General features: G+C 44.4%; 1 protein-coding gene across 2 annotated transcripts in view; it reads left to right on the top strand.

Annotated features, from left to right (window-relative positions):
* Window positions 1-19,372, top strand: part of ODR4 (odr-4 GPCR localization factor homolog) — a 155,949-nt gene that overhangs the window by 68,785 nt on the left and 67,792 nt on the right. For both annotated transcript variants that reach the window (XM_075322003.1, XM_075322002.1), the window contains exons 6-9: window positions 6,356-6,392; window positions 12,189-12,326; window positions 12,608-12,703; window positions 18,903-18,968. In XM_075322003.1, the coding sequence (XP_075178118.1) occupies window positions 6,356-6,392; window positions 12,189-12,326; window positions 12,608-12,703; window positions 18,903-18,968 (337 nt within the window). The remainder of the gene's footprint in view (window positions 1-6,355; window positions 6,393-12,188; window positions 12,327-12,607; window positions 12,704-18,902; window positions 18,969-19,372) is intronic.

Below are 19,372 nucleotides of genomic sequence, written 5' to 3'. Positions count from 1 at the left end.
CTTTCCTCCTTCTTGCTTTTGCACTAAAACTGGTGAGCCAGTGATCCCACTGGGGGTGTATAGCCAGAAGGGGAGGGGCCTTACACTTTTTAGTGTAATTGCTTTGTGTGGCCTCCGGAGGCAGTGCTATACACCCCAATCGTCTGGGTCTCCCAATAAGAGCTAGAAGAAAAGGAATTTACGGTAAGTAACAAAATTCCCTTCTTTGTCCATGTTGAGTTTTAGGAATCGCGCAGAGAAGAAGGATGAAATAGCAGACAGACATTGTGGGATTTTGGTTAGTAGAGAGGTAATGTCAGGTCCAGAGAGGTAGATCTGTGTGTCATCGGCATAGAGATGATACTGGAAGCCGTGGGACTCTATGAGCTGTCCCAGGCCGAAGGTGTAGATGGAGAACAGCAGGGGTCCAAGAACTGAGCCTTGGGGGACACCGACAGATAGGGGGCGAGATGAGGAAGTGGTGTGAGAATGGGAGACGCTGAAAGTTCGGTTGGTTAGGTATGAAGAAATCCAAGATAGGGCCAAGTCTGTGATGCCCAGAGATGAGAGAATCTGTAGTAGGAGGGAATGGTCTACTGTGTTGAAGGCAGAGGACAGGTCCAGTAGGAGGAGGATAGAGTAGTGTCGCTTGGCTTTGGCGGTTAGTAGGTCATTAGTGACTTTAGTTAGGGCAGTTTCAGTGGAATGATGCAGTCGGAAGCCAGATTGTAGCTGGTCAAAGAGGGAGCAGGATGAGAGGTATGAGGACAGTTCAAGATGGACATACTGTTCTAGTAGTTTTGAGGCATATGGGAGAAGGGATATGGGGCGATAGTTTGACACAGAGGATGGGTCAAGGGAGGGCTTTTTGAGGATGGGTGTAATAGAGGCATTTTTAAAGCATGAAGGGAATACACCAGTTGTTAGTGATAGGTTGAAGAGATGGGTTAGGGCTGGGATGAGGACTGTGGTGATGTTGGGGATGAGATGCGATGGGAGCGGGTCAAGTGCACAGGTTGTTAGATGTGATCTTGAGAGTAGAGTGGTAAGATTGTTTTCTGTCATGGCGGAGAAGCTGGATTTGGAGGAAGAAGGCTGAGTAGCTATGATGAGGGGCTGTGGTGATTGTGGGCCAAAGCTTGCTCTGATATTGTCAATCTTCTGCTTGAAGAAAGAGGCAAAGTCTTCAGCTGAGAGGAGAGGAGAGGGAGGTGATGCTGGAGGACGGAGGAGAGAATTGAAATTGTTGAATAGCTGTTTAGGGTTGTGAGAGAGAGAGGATATGAGGGATGAGAAGTAGGTTTGTTTTGCAGCAGTGAGTGTGGACTTGAAATTGGTCAGGGACTCTTTATATGCAATGAAATGCTCAGTGGAATGAGACCTCTTCCATCTGCGCTCAGCAATTCTGGAAGCCAGTCTTAGTTCTTTAGTCTGCCTCGTGTGCCAGGGTTGCCTGTTGATAATGCGGGTTTTGGTGTGTGTGATGGGGGCAGCTGATTCCAGAGCTGCAGAGATTGTAGTGTTGTATAAAGTTGCAGCATCATCTGCATCGTGTAGAAATGCAATGTCTGAGAGGGAGAAGGGACTGAAAAAGGGCGTGTAAATCAATGTGTTTGAAATTTCTGAGAGGGTGTGAAAGTTTGTGGAGGGGGGGTTGCGTACTTGGTGAAGAGAGGTAAGAGAATGTCAGTAAGTTGTGGTCAGACAGTGGAAGTGGTGAGTTTGAGAGGTTGGATAGGGAACAGAGGCGAGTGAAGATGAGGTCCAGCGTGTAGCCATCTTTGTGAGTAGCTGCAGAGGACCATTGAGTGAGGCCGAAGGAGGAAGCAAGTGTTAGAAGTTTGGAGACAGATGAGTGGGAAGTGTCAATGGGGATATTGAAATCACCCATGATGATGGTGGGGATGTCGGTGGAAAGGAAGTGTAGTAGCCAGGTGGTGAAATGGTCAAAAAAGGCAGTGGCTGGCCCTGGAGGGCGGTAAATGACAGCCAGTTGGAGGGGGCGTAGATGCGTACGGAGTGCACCTCAAAAGATGGGAGAGTAACAGAGGGTGGTAGTGGAATTGGTGTAAAGGAGCATTGGTCTTCATATTATGTGCACTGACCCTATGCCCAGTACTGCCGATGATGTCGATGGGCAGTGGGCATTGAATAGCATGTTAGTATGCCCCTGTGGGCGTGCTAACATGCTAAGAGGGCTGAATGAGCACAGGAACTAATGCCCTTGTGACTAGTCCTTCAGCTCTTTAGCATCTTCTAAAGGATCTTCTAAGGCCGGTTTCAGACGTCCGTGTTTTAGGTACGTGTGACATCTGTATTTAACACGGATGCCACACATACCCATGCTATTATTTGCTGTTACTCACACATCCGTGTTTTCACACGGACCGTGTGACCTCTCATGACCCCACAAACATACACGCAGAGGTGTCCGTTTTTTCTCCGGCAGCACGGGTGTCACACGGACCGCACACTGATGTGATCCGTGTGACATCAGTGTGACATGTACCGGAGAAAACATGGGTTTTTTTTAATAAAAAGATTTTCTATATTTACCTGTATCTAGCGATGATGTCTCCGGCTCTGCTGCCGCTCCTGACCCTCACTGAATATTCAAGGCTCTGTGGAGCTAGAAGCAGCAAATTCGTGGGGACTTCAGTGCCGGAGACCGCATCGCTGGGTGAGTATACAGCAGTATGTGTGTGTGTGTGTACAGTGTATACATGCATGTGCGCTATGTGTGTATATGTGCTCGGTGCATCCATGTGTGTCCGCTATGTGTGTTTACATATGTGTGTATATGTGCTCAGTGTATACTTGTGTGTGTGTGTGTATGTGTGTGTAGTGAGAACCTGTAAGCCAGATCATCGCAGGGACAGCATCGGGGACTCATCACAGTTCCCAATGAACTCTGATGACCCCCGCGCTGCAGCTTCACGGGTTCATCAGGATATCATCAGAGTTCATTGGGAACTCCGATGACCTCCTGGATGTCACTGTACTGAAGAATACTCACCTGTCCCTGCGATGCTGTGCCCGGCGCTGATCCGGCTTCCAGCTCCTGAGTGCGGTGAATAATTGATGAATATAATGAGCGGTGGTCGTGAGTGGGAGGCAGCAGAGCCGGAGACAACAGGTAAATATGGAAAATCTTTTTATTTCACAGACCTGTGTTTTCTCCGATACCTGTCACACGTACAGTGCCTACAAGTAGTATTCAACCCCCTGCAGATTTAGCAGGTTTGATAAGATGCAAATAAGTTAGAGCCTGCAAACTTCAAACAAGAGCAGGATTTATTAACAGATGCATAAATCTTACAAACCAACAAGTTATGTTGCTCAGTTAAATTTTAATAAATTTTCAACATAAAAGTGTGGGTCAATTATTATTCAACCCCTAGGTGTAATATTTTGTGGAATAACCCTTGTTTGCAATTACAGCTAATAATCATCTTTTATAAGACCTGATCAGGCCGGCACAGGTCTCTGGAGTTATCTTGGGCCACTGCTCCATGCAGATCTTCCCCAAGTTATCTAGGTTCTTTGGGTGTCTCATGTGGACTTTAATCTTGAGCTCCTTCCACAAGTTTTCAATTGGGTTAAGGTCAGGAGACTGACTAGGCCACTGCAACACCTTGATTTTTTCCCTCTTGAATCAGGCCTTGGTTTTCTTGGCTGTGTGCTTTGGGTCTTTGTCTTGTTGGAAGATGAAATGACGACCCATCTTAAGATCCTTGATGGAGGAGCGGAGGTTCTTGGCCAAAATCTCCAGGTAGGCCGTGCTATCCATCTTCCCATGGATGCGGACCAGATGGCCAGGCCCCTTGGCTGAGAAACAGTCCCACAGCATGATGCTGCCACCACCATGCTTGACTGTAGGGATGGTATTCTTGGGGTCGTATGCAGTGCCATCCAGTCTCCAAACGTCACGTGTGTGGTTGGCACCAAAGATCTCGATCTTGGTCTCATCAGACCAGAGAACCTTGAACCAGTCTGTCTCAGAGTCCTCCAAGTGATCATGAGCAAACTGTAGACAAGCCTTGACATGACGCTTTGAAAGTAAAGGTACCTTACGGGCTCGTCTGGAACGGAGACCATTGCGGTGGAGTACGTTACTTATGGTATTGACTGAAACCAATGTCCCCACTGCCATGAGATCTTCCCGGAGCTCCTTCCTTGTTGTCCTTGGGTTAGCCTTGACTCTTCGGACAAGCCTGGCCTCGGCACGGGTGGAAACTTTCAAAGGCTGTCCAGGCCGTGGAAGGCTAACAGTAGTTCCATAAGCCTTCCACTTCCGGATGATGCTCCCAACAGTGGAGACAGGTACGCTCAACTCCTTGGAAAGGGTTTTGTACCCCTTGCCAGCCTTGTGACCCTCCACGATCTTGTCTCTGATGGCCTTGGAATGCTCCTTTGTCTTTCCCATGTTGACCAAGTATGAGTGCTGTTCACAAGTTTGGGGAGGGTCTTAATTAGTCAGAAAAGGCTGGAAAAAGAGATTAATCCAAACATGTGAAGCTCATTGTTCTTTGTGCCTGAAATACTTCTTAATACTTTAGGGGAACCAAACAGAATTCTTGTGGATTGAGGGGTTGAATAATAAATGACCCTCTGAATAAACTTTTCACAATTTAAAAAAGAAATAACATTCTTTTTTGCTGCAGTGCATTTCACACTTCCAGGCTGATCTACAGTCCAAATGTCACAATGCCAAGTTAATTCCGAATGTGTAAACCTGCTAAATCTGCAGGGGGTTGAATACTACTTGTAGGCACTGTATGCAAACACGGATGTCACACGTATGACACACGTATGACCATAACAATGCGTATGACTGGTACCTGATTTAACACGGACGTCTGAAACCGGCCTAAAGGATCTTTAGAAATACTTTTTCTAAAGATCCCTTTATCTATGCTAGTGTATACAGGGCCTGTTAGGCAGGGATCAGCAATATGCACCCAGAACTGCTCATGGTTCTAGATGCATATTGCACCTGATAGGTTCCCTTTAACCTTAATTATTGTGTATATCTAATGGACTTCATCCAGACTATCCACAAATTGTTTGGCCATACATATGTGGTTGTACTCTCTTGCTCCTTGGCATTACCTAATGGTCCTCTTGTTGCTCATCTGCTCTCTGGTCCACTATTTGGGTATATGGTATTATTGCTTATCAACTTACAGCCTATGTATTAGAGACCATTTTATGTCTTACACCTATTTTACACTTCAGGTTCTGTTCTTGATTTACATGAATCTTTATTACTGTATACCCTATATACTGTGCTTATTTACTGGTATTTTTGAAACTATTCAGTCGATGGCTCTTTCATTGTTTTTTAAGTCCAGATTTTCTCTTTTGTCATGTGTACTTCACTCCATACTATTGAGGTGACCTTGTAGTAAACATCATCTTCGACGGACCGACTGGCACTATGATACAACCGCCGATCAGTAAACTTTTTCCGATCGGCGGTTGTGTAAACACCTGCCTAGATGAACGCAAACTATGCACACTGCGCAATCTATACTAGATCCATTGTAGATCGCTCGGTGCGCATAGTTCCCGGCAGTGCGGTCTTGCCTACACAGGACAATGCACCTCTGAGAACGATGATCTTTTATGCTGCAAAAAAGATCATTTTACCTGATGAACCAGTGTTCTGCTGATTCAGCGAGTGATCCGCAGCCCATTAACACAGCTCATTCATGATTATCTTGCAGTATAAATGCTCTTTTTACTTTCCAAAGTCTTGTGATTCCTTTCTAAGGTATTTACCTCAATCATTGTTCTATAATGTTGAGCAGGTGGGTGTACGCCGTATCATGGGCACACTCATAGCCTTTTTTAAAGCACCACAGCAACGGGGGGAGAGTCAGCGATGGAGTGGTGCCTTTAATCTAAGGTTCCTACCCCTAATCTTATACTTACTCTCCAGCATCTTCACCTTCTACCATCGCCACTCTGGTCCCGTGGCACCATGTTGTGACCACAACTTAGGTAAGTCACAAGCTCTCAAGGCAAGAATTATTAGAGGTCACTTATCCTAAATAACTAGTAGGGAGTGTGATAACATGGAGAAAAGTGCCTGTATTCTGCTTTCACCCTTTGGAGATTAGAAAGAGTTTGCTCTAGGCAGGAACTATAGTTTCCCCTTTCACTTCTTCTATAATAACAGGAGCAGTCAATAAAATGTGTCTTCTCAATTCCTCCCCTCTGAAGAGCTGCCCCTGAATATTGCACATACCGCTGTAATATAATTCGAAGCTAAGATTTATCGCCAGCCCTTGTATTACCAATGGATGCTTTACACTGATAGAATGGAAGTGATAATCCAATTACATTTATTTTTCCATGTGTTTTCTTTAAGGAGTACCTGCAGAACCTTTGATGTGTCAGATCCAAAGGTAAGTTACCTAACACTTTATTTATGGAATTCCACTTATTAAAGTTGGATATTTTTTTGTATTTTGCCCTTGGAAGGTACATCCATGACAAGCCGCAGCTTATAGCTCTACGATGAATGAAGTTCGATGCTCTATTATTTTTCACAATGTATATTAATGCTTCATCATCAGAGCAGCATCTCTGCAAACTGAGATTCAAGAGTGAACAGCAGAGGTGTCCACATTACAGAGGGGTCCACTAGGGGGCTGATCTTTTCAAATAAACTGACTCATATTCGCATTCTTAACAGATCTAGGTATGATTTACTTACATTTTGTTGTCTCAACAATATTTTTATGTGACCTACCATGGGAACGATAATAATGTTATCTACCTAAAAGGAACAGATGAAGTATAGGTCTGTAATGAAAAATGAGATGCAGGGAAGTGGAAAAAAAGGAAAAGGAAGGCACATGTAGTGTATGAAAATGAAGATTGAGAATCATGTGAGTGTATAAAGTATCCAGAGTTGCCACAATCTTACAAATTTGTCATTATTGCCAGAAGTTTCTGCTGCTAACTTCCATATGACCCATATGTGGCTACACTGCCATTCAGATATAGAGGGAGCCTCTGTGGAGCGCCAATGCCTAGGGATCACTGAACGTGCTGCAATCACAAAATCTTAGGAAATAACATTTTTGAGCCTTAATAGAGCCCAGAATCATAGATAAGATGGCTAACTGTGGGGAAGAAGCAATTTTCTCTCCAGAAATCTGATGATATACATAGAATACTTTCTCCCAGAAAGGCGTTAACTATCACACTCCCACCAAATATGGGTCATAGTGCCCTTCTCTGCACCATGACACCCACGTGAATCCGATACTGAGGGAAAGATTTGGGGCATTTTTGCCATATATTGGTACCACCTAGTCAAAATTTTGTAGCTCTTTTCCTGAGCATGTCCAGCCACTGACATTGTGTGAGTGAATAGGTATGCCTATTGTGTTCCCTCATCTGGGAAGACAGTATCCAACTTGGTTTCTCAGTTTGCATAAAGCCGAGATCAGCTGAGCAATATGTTTAATTTAAGAAATTGTGTATCAGAGAAATGAGATGACAAGGTGGTGAGTCCTACAAAAAGCCCTCAAATGGAGTAGGTAGAGCAGGTAAATAATGCCGTCCCTCCCTCATTCATGTAACAATGTAGGATCTAAGCTGATTGTACTCAAACCATGAAATTGTTTGTGAAGAGTCCATAGATTGAAGACTAATTTTATATTTTTAATAGATCCGGTAAAAAAAAAATAGCCAAATTAAAATAAATAAATAAATGTAACATATAAACCTAATGTAGACAATAGCTCTTATTCTGTTGATGGTTTTCCTTGAAGTTTATGTGAAGCAAGCAAAAAAAGTGAGAGGGTCAGGCTTCCTCCCTCTGCAGCGCTGGCAGGGAAAGCAGGTTGGGTGTTAAGAAAGGGGGCCAGGAAGGCCACAATAAAGCCAGACGACTAAGTGTGCATGGCACGGTGGGTGGCGGGGATCTGGGGAGGTTGTAACAAAACCACTAATCTGTCCATGGGTCAGTGGAGAAGGTAGAGTTGCTGCACTATGAGGAGGCACTGCAAGTGCTAGATCAGAGCAAGGCTATGTGCGCACGTTGCGTGTTATCATGCTTTTACGCTGCGTTCTGCACTGCAGCGTAAAAGCATGTGTCCTGCGTCCCCAGCACAATCTATGAAGATTGTGCAAATTCCATCCGCACGTTGCGTTTTAGAACGCAGCGTTTCAGCTTCTGCCAAGACGCTGAGTTCTAAAAAGCAACATGTCACTTCTTTTGTGCGTTTTGATTGCATTTTCCACCCACTTTCTCTCTCTCTGTCTGTCAATGTCGGTCTCTCTCTCTGTCTTTCTGTCGGTCTCTCTGTCTCCTCCCTGTCGGTCGGTCTCTCCCTCTCTGTCGGTCTATCCCTCTCCCCCTCTCTCATACTCACCGATCACTGACCGATCACCGGCGCGGCACTGTACAGCTGTCAGACTGCTGCGACTTCTCTTGCTTTTGAAAATACCAGCCGCTCATTATTCCATCTCGTATTCACTGCTTCCCCCGCCCACCGGCCCCTATGATTGGTTGCATTCAGAGGCGCCCCCATGCTGAGTGACAGCTGTCTCACTGCAGCCAATCACAGCTGCCGGTGGGCGGGTCTATGTAGTGGAGTAAAATAAATAAATAATTTTAAAAAACGGCGTGCGGTCCCCCCCAATTTTGATACCAGCCAAGATAAAGCCACACGGCTGAAGGCTGGTATTCTCAGAATGGGGAGCCCCACGTTATGGGGATCCCCCCAGCCTAAAAATATCACCCAACAGCCGCCCGGAATTGCTGCATCGACTAGATGCGACAGTCCCGGGACTCTACCCGACTCATCCAGAATTGCCCTGGTGTGGTGGCAATCTGGGTAATAAGGAGTTAATGGCAGCCAATAGCTGTCACTAAAGGGTACTTTGCATGCTACGACATCGCTAGCGATCTCATTAGCGATGTGAAATTTTAGATCGCAAGTGCAATCTTACAAGATCGCACATGCGTAAAATAACCTATGTGCGATCTCGAAACATCGCACTTGTGATCTAGAATTTCACATCGCTAATGAGATCGCTAGCGATGTCGCAGCATGTAAAGTAGCCTTTAGTCCTACGTTAATCATTGCAGGCGTCTATGAGACACCCCCAATGATTAACCTGGAAGTGAAAGTAAATAAACAAATACACCCAAATATTTGAAGTAAAAGACAAAAAGCACCCTCTTTCACCACTTTATTAAAATCCCCAAATACCCCTCCAGGTCCTAATCCTCACGAGGTCCCACGACGCATCCAGCTCTGCTACATGAAGCTGACAGCAGCGGCCGTAGAACACCGCCGCTCCTGTCAGCTCCACACAGAAAGTGAAGTGAGTCGCTCTGTCAGCGGAGACATCACTCAGGTTATTCGCGGCCACAGGTCTCGTGTGGAGGACTCGAGCTGGCCGCTGGTAACCTGAGTGACGGCACTGCTGATCACGCGGCTCACTTCAGTCACTCAGGAGATTTGTGGTCACCGGTGAGTCCTTCACCTGTGATCGCAAATCGAGCCGCTGCACACGCACAGAGCCGCGCAATCACAATGAAGTCGGGTGAAGTTCATCCGAGTTCATTCTGATCGCGCGGCTCTGTCTCACAGCCAGCCATGCTCTTTTTGATAGTGCAGTCCCACTCGGCTCTGCTGCAAGTCTATGGGGATGCAGCAGAGCCTAGTGGGACCGCACTGTCAAAAATGTGCGTTCTGGATACTTTTCCCACTCTGTCTATGGCAGAGCAAGCATCCAGAACGCATGAATTCCTCAGGAATTCTGCAGTAACAATCCGTCTCAGAACGCAGCTTTTTCGGCTGCGTTCTGAGACGCACATGCAGTGACTTACATGCTGCGGAATAGAATGCAACGTGCGCACATAGCCTAAGTGCAGCAGGGAGATATTTATCTGTCCTCCAGACTGGAGTTGAGTCCTCCAACGACTTTTCTTCCTCCTGGATCCCTCTTTCTCTTTCTGCCCATACCGTGCTCTAGAGGGCAGGCAGGAGAAGAGCAAAAAACATCCAACCAGGAACCTGATACAACAGGTAATATGGTCCTGCTACCCAGACCAAAGAGGATACAGTGTGATTCTCCAACACCGTGCCCTCTGATTATAGTGGGATAACGGCGTGGACCATCCCACCATGCTTACTGACCTACAATAGGAAGAAAGAGAGGGGAAAAAAAGAGAGAAACTGATCTGTCTGTAACCATAAACTAAACTGGTTTAGGCCAATGTCTGCAGATGTGTGTAGTCTGCAGTAGAGGAGCCGACTTTAGTCATTCTTAGTGTCAGCCTCTGGGTGACAGCAAATAACAGACATGGATCCTGTGGTCCCCAGTGAAGAAAACCGTCGCCTGGAAATATTACTTTCTGCTCCATGTGACCTACCTCAGTATTGACTGCCACAATAGGTTTTTGTTTTTTTACCATAAATCCCTCACTTCTGAAAACAATGTTTTCCAAACCTATGCTTAGAAAGTGGTGTTTATATTCACTTGACATGACCATTTCATGATGCCGGTTGTGTTTTGTGCTGGAACTCCGAGTTGCATTCAGGGTTAAGTTTTTCCATCACAAAGAAAGTTTATGTTTACATTTTCTATATAAATATTTGTCATGTGTTTCTGTTATATGTTATTAATGGCTTAACTAATGGATCAAAGGTATGTTTTATATTTATTAGTCATATACTGTATATATACCTCGGTTTACGAATAACTCGGTGTGCGAGTATTTCGCTACACGAGCAAAGCTTGCTGTAAATTTGTAACTCAGTTTACGAGCAATCTTTGCTGTACGAGCAAATACCGCACACACTTCCGGTTTTGTACTTTCACCATGCTCTTACCCGTTCTTGCAGTCCGCACAAACACGCACAAACACACATATTATGCACACCTTCCCTTCTGTTCCCTCGCCGGCCTCCTAGTTCTTGTAGTCCGCAGGTACCGTATGTGTATCCAGTAACCATCGCGACGATGGAGGAACTTCCGCTATCAGCTGCTTCTCAAAGGCAAAGCGCTGACCAATCAGAGGCAAGCGGGTCATGCCTTTAACGTCAGCGCGCTGGCCAATCACAGGTAAACGGTTCCTGCGTATGATGTCTGCTGCTGAAGCGCTGAAAGCGGAAGCTCCGGCATCGGTTGCCCAATACACATCCTGTACCTGCGGACTACAAGAACTAGGAGGCCGGCAAGGGAACGGAGGGTAAGGTGAGCATAGTATGTGTATGTGTGTGTGTGTGTGTGTGTGTGTGTGTGTGTGTGGAATGGCACAATAGGGGACCAGGATGAGACATTGAACAGGTCGTGAAACCAATTGTTGGTGCTTCCATTATTTTCTGTGGGAAATTTTGCTTTGCTAGACGAGTAACTTGGTTTACAAGCACACTCCCAGAACAGATTGTTCTCGTAAACCAAGGTTCCACTAACTATATATATATATATATATATATATATATATATATATATATAATATATAGGAGGGTGGCGGTATTTATCAGGATGGGGGTATATAGTAGGATTGGGGCACATATCAGAATTTGGGCTTATACGGTACCTGGATGTGGGAACATACCAGGATGAGGGATATATATATATATATATATATATATATATATATGCAAGGATGGGGATCATATAAAAGGCAGGAGGATGATTATCAGGATGGGGTACCTTAGTAGAGCATTTGGGGACATTACCCCCATAACAGTGTCACCAGCTGTTTGATTATGGCCAATAAACATTGCATCATCGCTATCACAAATGGCTGTATGGAGGAGAGGAGATCTTGGCAATGAGATCTTGTTTCCTCAGCTAAAACCTGTTTTCTTGACAGTAAAAACACTGCGTTTAAAACTCGGGCTTTGCTACATTTTCTTGGTGTTTTCAACAGTGTTTTGACACGTTTTGCTACATTTTTTAGGTACTTATTTAGATTTGTGCTTTGTCTACAGTACATGTTTAATAAAGTTTTAGTTTTACTCACAAAAAACACTGCAAACATGATTGTTGCCTTTTTTTACTCTCATTGCTTTCTATGGTTGTAAAAACTCTGAAATAATTGACATGCTGCAGATTTCAATAACTCCGCAGTTTTTAAATTTTCAGTAAAATAAAATGAAGCGTGTCCATGAGATTCCTGAAATCTTATAGCTGCAAAAAACATGGGTCTTCCACTTCTTTCATTTCAGAGCACAGCAAAGCCAGCAGATTGGAAATGCCAAAATACCCCTTCATCTTGGCTCACCATAGACTGCAATGTTCATGTAGACCTGACCATCCCATTGTCTTCATCTGCAACTTGTCAAGAAAAACAGAGATGTACAAGAGTGAGTATCTAAAGGCTACTTTACATGCTGCGACATCGATAGCGATCTCGTTAGCGATGTGAAATTCTAGATTGCAAGTGCGATCTTTCGAGATCGCACATGCGTAAAATGACCTATGTGCGATCTCAAAAGATCGCACTTGCGATCTAGAATTTCACATCGCTAACGAGATCGCTAGCGATGTCGCAGCATGTAAAGTACCCTTAATTGTTTCATTTAGACTTCTTGGAATAATAACCCTTAGATAGTTTGTGTCTAAAACACGCAATACACTTTTCTAGCAAAGACTGGCACAATGGGCAAAAGGACTGGAAAACGCTATTGTATTGTTCAATGGACAAGTGAAAGACCCTGACGGTGACCTCATTGAAGAGCAGGTAAGACTCTGCAATGTCCAAATTTTTTTTCTTTTTTTTACATATTTTTTGGGGGAATTCACACCAGTTATGTCATTAGTATTGTTACTTATTAGGTTGTACGGCCTCTTTTTTTTGTTTTAAATACTAAAGGCCACCTTACACGCTGCGATCTCGCTAGCGTGCGTACCCGCCCCCATCGGTTGTGCGTCATGGGCAAATCGCTGCCCATGGTGCACAACATCGCTCGGACCCGTCACACATACTTACCTGCCTAGCGACGTCACTGTGACCGATGAACCGCCTCCTCTCTAAGGGGGCAGTTCGTTCGGCGTCACAGCGACATCACTAAGTGGCCGCCCAATAGAAGCAGAGGGGCTGAGATGAGCGGGACGTAACATCCCGCCCACCTTCTTCCCTCCTCATTGCCGGCGGCCGCAGGTAAGGTGAGGTTCCTCGTTCCTGCGGTATCACACATAGCGATGTGTGCTGCCGCAGGAACGACAAACAACATCGTACCTGTAGCAGCAACGATATTTGGGAACTGGACAGCGTGTCAACGAGCAACGATAAGGTGAGTATTTTTGCTCGTAAGCAGTCGCTAGTACGTGTCACACGCAACGACGCCGCTAACGAGGCCGGATGTGCGTCACGAATTCCGTGACCCCAACGACATCGCGTTAGCGATGTCGTTGCAGGTAAAGCGGCCTTAAGAGGATAGATTGGTATAAAAAAACATAGCAATAGAAAGTGTTTTAGTTTTATTGAAATAAATCCAAATTATGTTATAATGAAAAGTCTGCCAACATAAAAAATATTAATTGTGTTCAAAGAGGACCTCTCTCCTTCTGGAGAACTTCATGATGTAAAAAGAGATAAAAATATAGAGGCTCTATAAAATATACAATGTATGTGGGTGTATGTATATATATTGTAGGAATTCACTCTCTCAGGTAGGCAGTGTGGTTTGTTCCAAACATTCAGTTTTAGTGTTTTCATAAAGCTCTCTGGGAATAAAAATCAACACAGCCTCTTCTGGGCACAAAGGTATAACAGCAGATAAACATGTTCTTCAGCATGCACATCTATGTCAGTGCAGGCTCACCCAAACAGATTACAGTCCTCTCCTTCTCAGCTTCTTGCTGCGACTGCCAACACCAAAGGTCTTTTCTTCATCCCAGACAGAGTAAGGTGATACATACAGTCCGTTCTTCTGAAGCACACTTTACACAAGAAAGATGTACGGTGTTACCAGTCTTGATATTGCCTTCAGTCTGTTTCTTTAGGAACTTATTCAGATTTTTATGAACTTTCAGGGGCCCTTATATTGGAAACTCCCCAAAAGTGATACCATTTTAAAAACCATACTCATGTCAGGAAATTCTATGCTACCTAAGAGATAATGCAAAGTGGAAAGAAAAATATTGTAATTATTCATCTAAAATGTTGCTTTGGCCACATTTTTTTCACTTTTGCAAGAGGTAACAGTTAAAAATTAACCCCACAGTCTGTTCTCCGTTTTTTTCTGAGCACTGAGATACCCCACATGTAGTCAAAAGTTCTTTTTGGACAAATGGGAAAGTTCGGAAGGGAAGAAGCTACATATGATATTTGCAGTGAAAATTTGGCTGGAATAGATTGCAGACACCATGTCTAATTTGTGAGGGCCCCTGAACTACCAAACCAGCAGAGACCCCCACAAGTGACCCCATTTTGGAAACTAAATCCATCAGTACATTAATCTAAGGGGTACTTTGCACACTACGACATCGCAGCTGCGATGTCGGTGGGGTCAAATCGAAAGTGACGCACATCCAGCGTCGTTGTCGACATCGGAGTATGTGAATCCTTTTTACTACGATTAACGAGCGCAAAAGTGTCAAAATTGTATGATCGGTGTAGTGTCGGGCATTTCCATAATGTCGCTGCAGCGACAGGTACGATGTTATTCCTCGTTCCTGCGGCAGCACACATCGCTGTGTATGAAGCCGCAGGAGCGAGGAATATCTCCTTACCTGCGTCCCGGCTGCAATGAGGAAGGAAGGAGGTGGGCGGGATGTTTACGTCCCGCTCATCTCCGCCCCTCTGCTTCTATTGGCCGCCTGCCGTGTGACGTCGCTGTGACGCCGCATAACCCGCCCCCTTAGGAAGGAGGCGGGTCGCCGGCCAGAGCGACGTCGCAGGGCAGGTAAGTGCATGTGAAGCTGCCGTAGCGATAATGTTCACTACGGCAGCTATCACAAGATATCCCATGTGTGACGGGGGCGGGGACTATAGCGCTCGGCATCGCTACAATCAGCTTGCGATGTCGTAGTGTGCAAAGTACCCAAGGGTGTGTTGAGCATGTTGAATCAATAGATGCGGCACACAGCTTTTTAAAATGTGGAAGTGAATACTAAAATAAAAAATAAATTCCGCTAAAATGTTGTTTTGGCCACATATTTGTAATTTTCACAATAGATAATAGGAGAAAATGGATCACATAATTTGTTACACTGGTTCTCCCGAATGCAATGATACCTCATATGTGGTTAAAAACTGCTTTTTGGGCACTTGGCAGAGCCCGTAAAGAAAAGATTGCTATTTGATTTTTGGAGTGAAAATTTGTTTGAAATAGATTGTGAATACCATGTCACATTTGCTGAGACCGTGACATGCCAATATAGCAGAAACTCCAACCCCCACCCCCGTAAGTGACCCCATTTTTTAAAATTTATCTAGTGTTGTACTAAGCATTTTTTTTCAAATTCATTCATTATTGAAAGATTTTAACATTACAAAACCTTTAAGGCAAAATACAAAACCTGTTAACAACAGATTCACGTTGTAAAGTATAGATTAAAAAAAAAAAAAAAGGAAGGGCAGTTGTCACAGGGTGACAGGGGATAACAGGGAATCAGGGTTCCTAGACTGGCCCTCAGGCTAGGGGGCCCTAGCTGTCCCTAATCCCAGAGATACGTCTAATGGTAACAATATCTGGGCTGCCTTCCTTACCCTGCTCCTGGCCATCCCTCATCTAATACCCCCTTTTGCCCACTCCATGGTAGGACCAGGATGGAAGTGGTGACCCTACAGATATGGACAAATGGGGAAACCAAAACTCGATCACAGAGCTAGCACACACATAGATATAAGACAATACATGATCAAGAGGAAATAACCAGACAACGAGAGTATTTCCACAGCACTTCAAATAGCATGAATCACCAGGAACACAACAGCACAGAGATAGGGTTAGCAAAAGCTATAGTCGGCATGGGAAGTCAGCTTCCTCCATCTTAATAAGACATAGAGTATCTGTGATAGGTGTCCCACAACATGTCATCCAAAAGGTAACCAACAGACTTGTAGAAGTTAACTCCTGCTAGTCCAATCACTAATGAGCACAAAGCTGGTTGACGCCCCAGCCTGCCGGTGCAACTCAGAAGCATCAGAGAAAGCAGAGTGTGGAGTGTCAAGAGTCTGTAGTCTGAACAGCTTCTGATGCTGCCATGATACTCAGCAAGTTTAATGCCAAAAACCGTGTGACAGTAGTAGGTGTCACAAGATTACTGTTAGTATAGCACGGGACAGGGTCGCCTATGCTGTCCCTCACGCTAGGGAACCCTAGGCTATCCCTAACCTGAGGGCTACTCTTGATAGTAGAGATGCCTGAGTCCTGTTCCTGACTAGGCTCCTGACTAGTACTACTCTTATACTTCCCTTGGTCATTCCAATCTTTCCATGTCACACAATAGTTAACTATGTTAGCAGGAGAGAGTGCAAATCAATGTTCCATCCTATTTAAGAGGGAGATTCTGGCAAGCCACTTCTACAGGGTAGAAGAGTTGCTCCTCCAATGACGAGGAATATGATTTTTAGCCGGACGCTAAATGTGGATTAAGTACACTGTTGAGCTCAGATAAGAGGGGTACATTTAGATTTGGCAGCACAGATTTTGCCTGACTTCTTTTTGGGGGGAGCCATAACGCTTTTCCAGAGTCTTTGTTCTACTAGTATCGTGGAAACCCTTATATTTCTGTTAACAGATGACGGACCTGAGTGGGACTTGTTGGGTTTTTTTTTGTGGATTGAGTTGAGGCTTTTATTTGAAACATTTAGCATAAAATTTTGGATCACATTTATCCTGTGCTCTACGCTGAGCACTTACATCTGGATTTCCATCTAAATCTCAAATTAACGTGTTTCCGAAGACACCCCCAAGGGATCCATTCACTATAATGAGTCAGCAGACTTACTCCGGACTCCATCTGATCTCTGTTCAGTGTTCTCCCTCTTTTCAGAAGTGCTGTGGTTGACCGTCCTTTTATGCACTCTTATTAAGACGGACAACGCCAGATCATAGGATAGAGTCCACGCTGTCTCCAACTGCCTCATTGTAGGGAATCTTCCGTCTTGGATTCCATCTGAATTACATTTCAGAGATTTTTACGGAAACTACCAAGTTGGCTCACAGCATAGAGCACAGGATAAATGTCATGTATATGATTTTGTACATGATTTTATCATGTATGTGATTTATCAATAAAGACAAAAAAATTTTATGGAAAATTTTGGTGCTGGACCTTTCCTTTTGTCTAAATGTGAGCTGAGCCTTACTGTGATCTTTGAGAGGCAGAATAAACAAATCAACAGCAGTTCCGAGAATGAGTTTTATTTATTTTTTTACACTGCTCACTGTGCAGTATAAGTAGTATAAGTGATTAGATGGTTTTATTTTTCGGGTCAGTGGGATTACAGCGATAACAGATTTATCGCAGGGATTATAGGTTTTGTTACTTTCACAAATTTTGTTTGCGTTTTATAAATAGGTTTTGACACCTCCATATTTTGAGAGCTATAAATTTTCTGTATTCTTCGAACTGAGCCTTGTGGGGGCTTGTTTTTAATGGATGAGTCGGCGTTTCAATTAGAACCGTTTTTGGGCACATAACATTTTTTTTATTGCTTTCTGTTCAATACACTTTTCAAGGTATGGTAAAAGTGTATTGAACAAGGCCGCGTCCACTAGACCGGGGCGCGGCCTCACTCAACACACTTGTCATTCTAGACCGGACTACCCCTTTAGGCCCCCTTCACACGTCCGGGAAAAAAACGATCCATTTTTTCACGTACGTGTTAAAGGGGTGGTTTGCTCCCCGTGTGCCGTGTTTGTGGCACATTCCTGTTCATCGTGTGTTATACGTAATAACACACGGAGAACGGAAAGTCCCGCCTTACCGGTTTCCTCCGGAGCTGTCTGTGGTGCTGATTGACAGCGTCCGGCACAGGCCACGCCCCGCTGACGTTGCTTCCGGCCTCCAGTGGGGAAGACGCGTTGTTCAAATTCACTGGGTGTCGGATGCAGGTGACAGCCGCGGCAGAGACTGCAGGGCTGGTGGAGGTGAGTTTGTGTTTTTTTATTTTTTACAATGCCACGTGTGTTTTTCTGGCGCGTGTCACGTGCACCCGCATCCACACTACATCCGTGTGATACGTGTGCGGGCCCGTGCTGCTGGAGAAACACGGACATGCATCCGTGTGGAGCACACGGCACAAGTCTGCTCCACACAGAGACACGGGCCACTGGCAAAACACGTGCGTGCACATAAACCCATTGATTTTAATGGGTATACGTGTGCCCGTGTCTCCGGTACATACGGGCACGGACCTAGCACGTACCGGAGACACGGACGTGTGAAGGGGGCCTTAGGCTGAGTTCCCGGTGGTGATCATGCAGCCACAGCTTATGTGACCGCATAATCACCGTGACGCAACTGTACATCATTGGGCAGGAACCCCTTCTCAACCATGACGTATAGGTACATCAAAGGTCGTAAAGGGGTTAACACATTGACTTGACTTGTAATTCTTCATTGTTTTAATAAGTGTTGCAGATGGTTTACGACTGTTCAAATGGGTAGATTTTACTGGCAGGTTATCAGTATTACAGTAGAGGCATTGTGGATGACATTTAATCAGACATTAGCCATGCTTGGTGCACCACCAAAAGTGACAAGCGGTGCACATTATAAATCCGCAGCTCATCAATTTATGTTGTGAATTTTCACCACCAATTAAGCCTATTTCAGTGAGCAAGGTAAAATATGTTTTAGGGTGATACCTCAGAAAAAAGTCCACTTTATGGTGTGTTTGATTTGTTTTCACAAAATAATTGATATAAAATGTAAAACTAGATAAAGCAATGGATTTAATCTGTGTCCCTCTTTCTTCTGTACAGAAAAAGTCCAGGTCCGTAGCACATTCCAGTCCCCAGATCATGTCTGCAGACATCCTTGTAACATCAGTAAGTAACCTGTTGTGCTGGTAGCATTCCGTCTGCTGACTTTTAGGATGTGATAAAAGATAAATGTGCCATCATTATCACAACTTTCAGGGCACCAGTGATCAAGTCCTTTCTTGGTCCTCTAGTGGGATGGAAAATATTAAAAATACTAACTCAAATTATAAAATATAAATTTTATCCATCTCTCCCCTCCACCCTTTTTTCTATACCTTAAGTTAAAAAAAAAATACAAATATTTAAAAAAAAAAAAAAAAACTTGTCTGTCCAGCATGGTAAATACCTCCTAACCACTTTTGTAATTATCTTTATTCAATTCCTTACACTTCACTATCCATCTAATCTCTAAAGGTGTGTTTTCAATACACTTCCTGTGACATTTCGTTTGCGAGGCGTCTCGAACATAA

The sequence above is a fragment of the Anomaloglossus baeobatrachus genome, chromosome 8 (genome assembly GCF_048569485.1).
Source record: "Anomaloglossus baeobatrachus isolate aAnoBae1 chromosome 8, aAnoBae1.hap1, whole genome shotgun sequence".
In the NCBI taxonomy this organism is placed as follows: domain Eukaryota; kingdom Metazoa; phylum Chordata; class Amphibia; order Anura; family Aromobatidae; genus Anomaloglossus; species Anomaloglossus baeobatrachus.
This window is presented reverse-complemented; position numbering and strand designations above follow the sequence as displayed.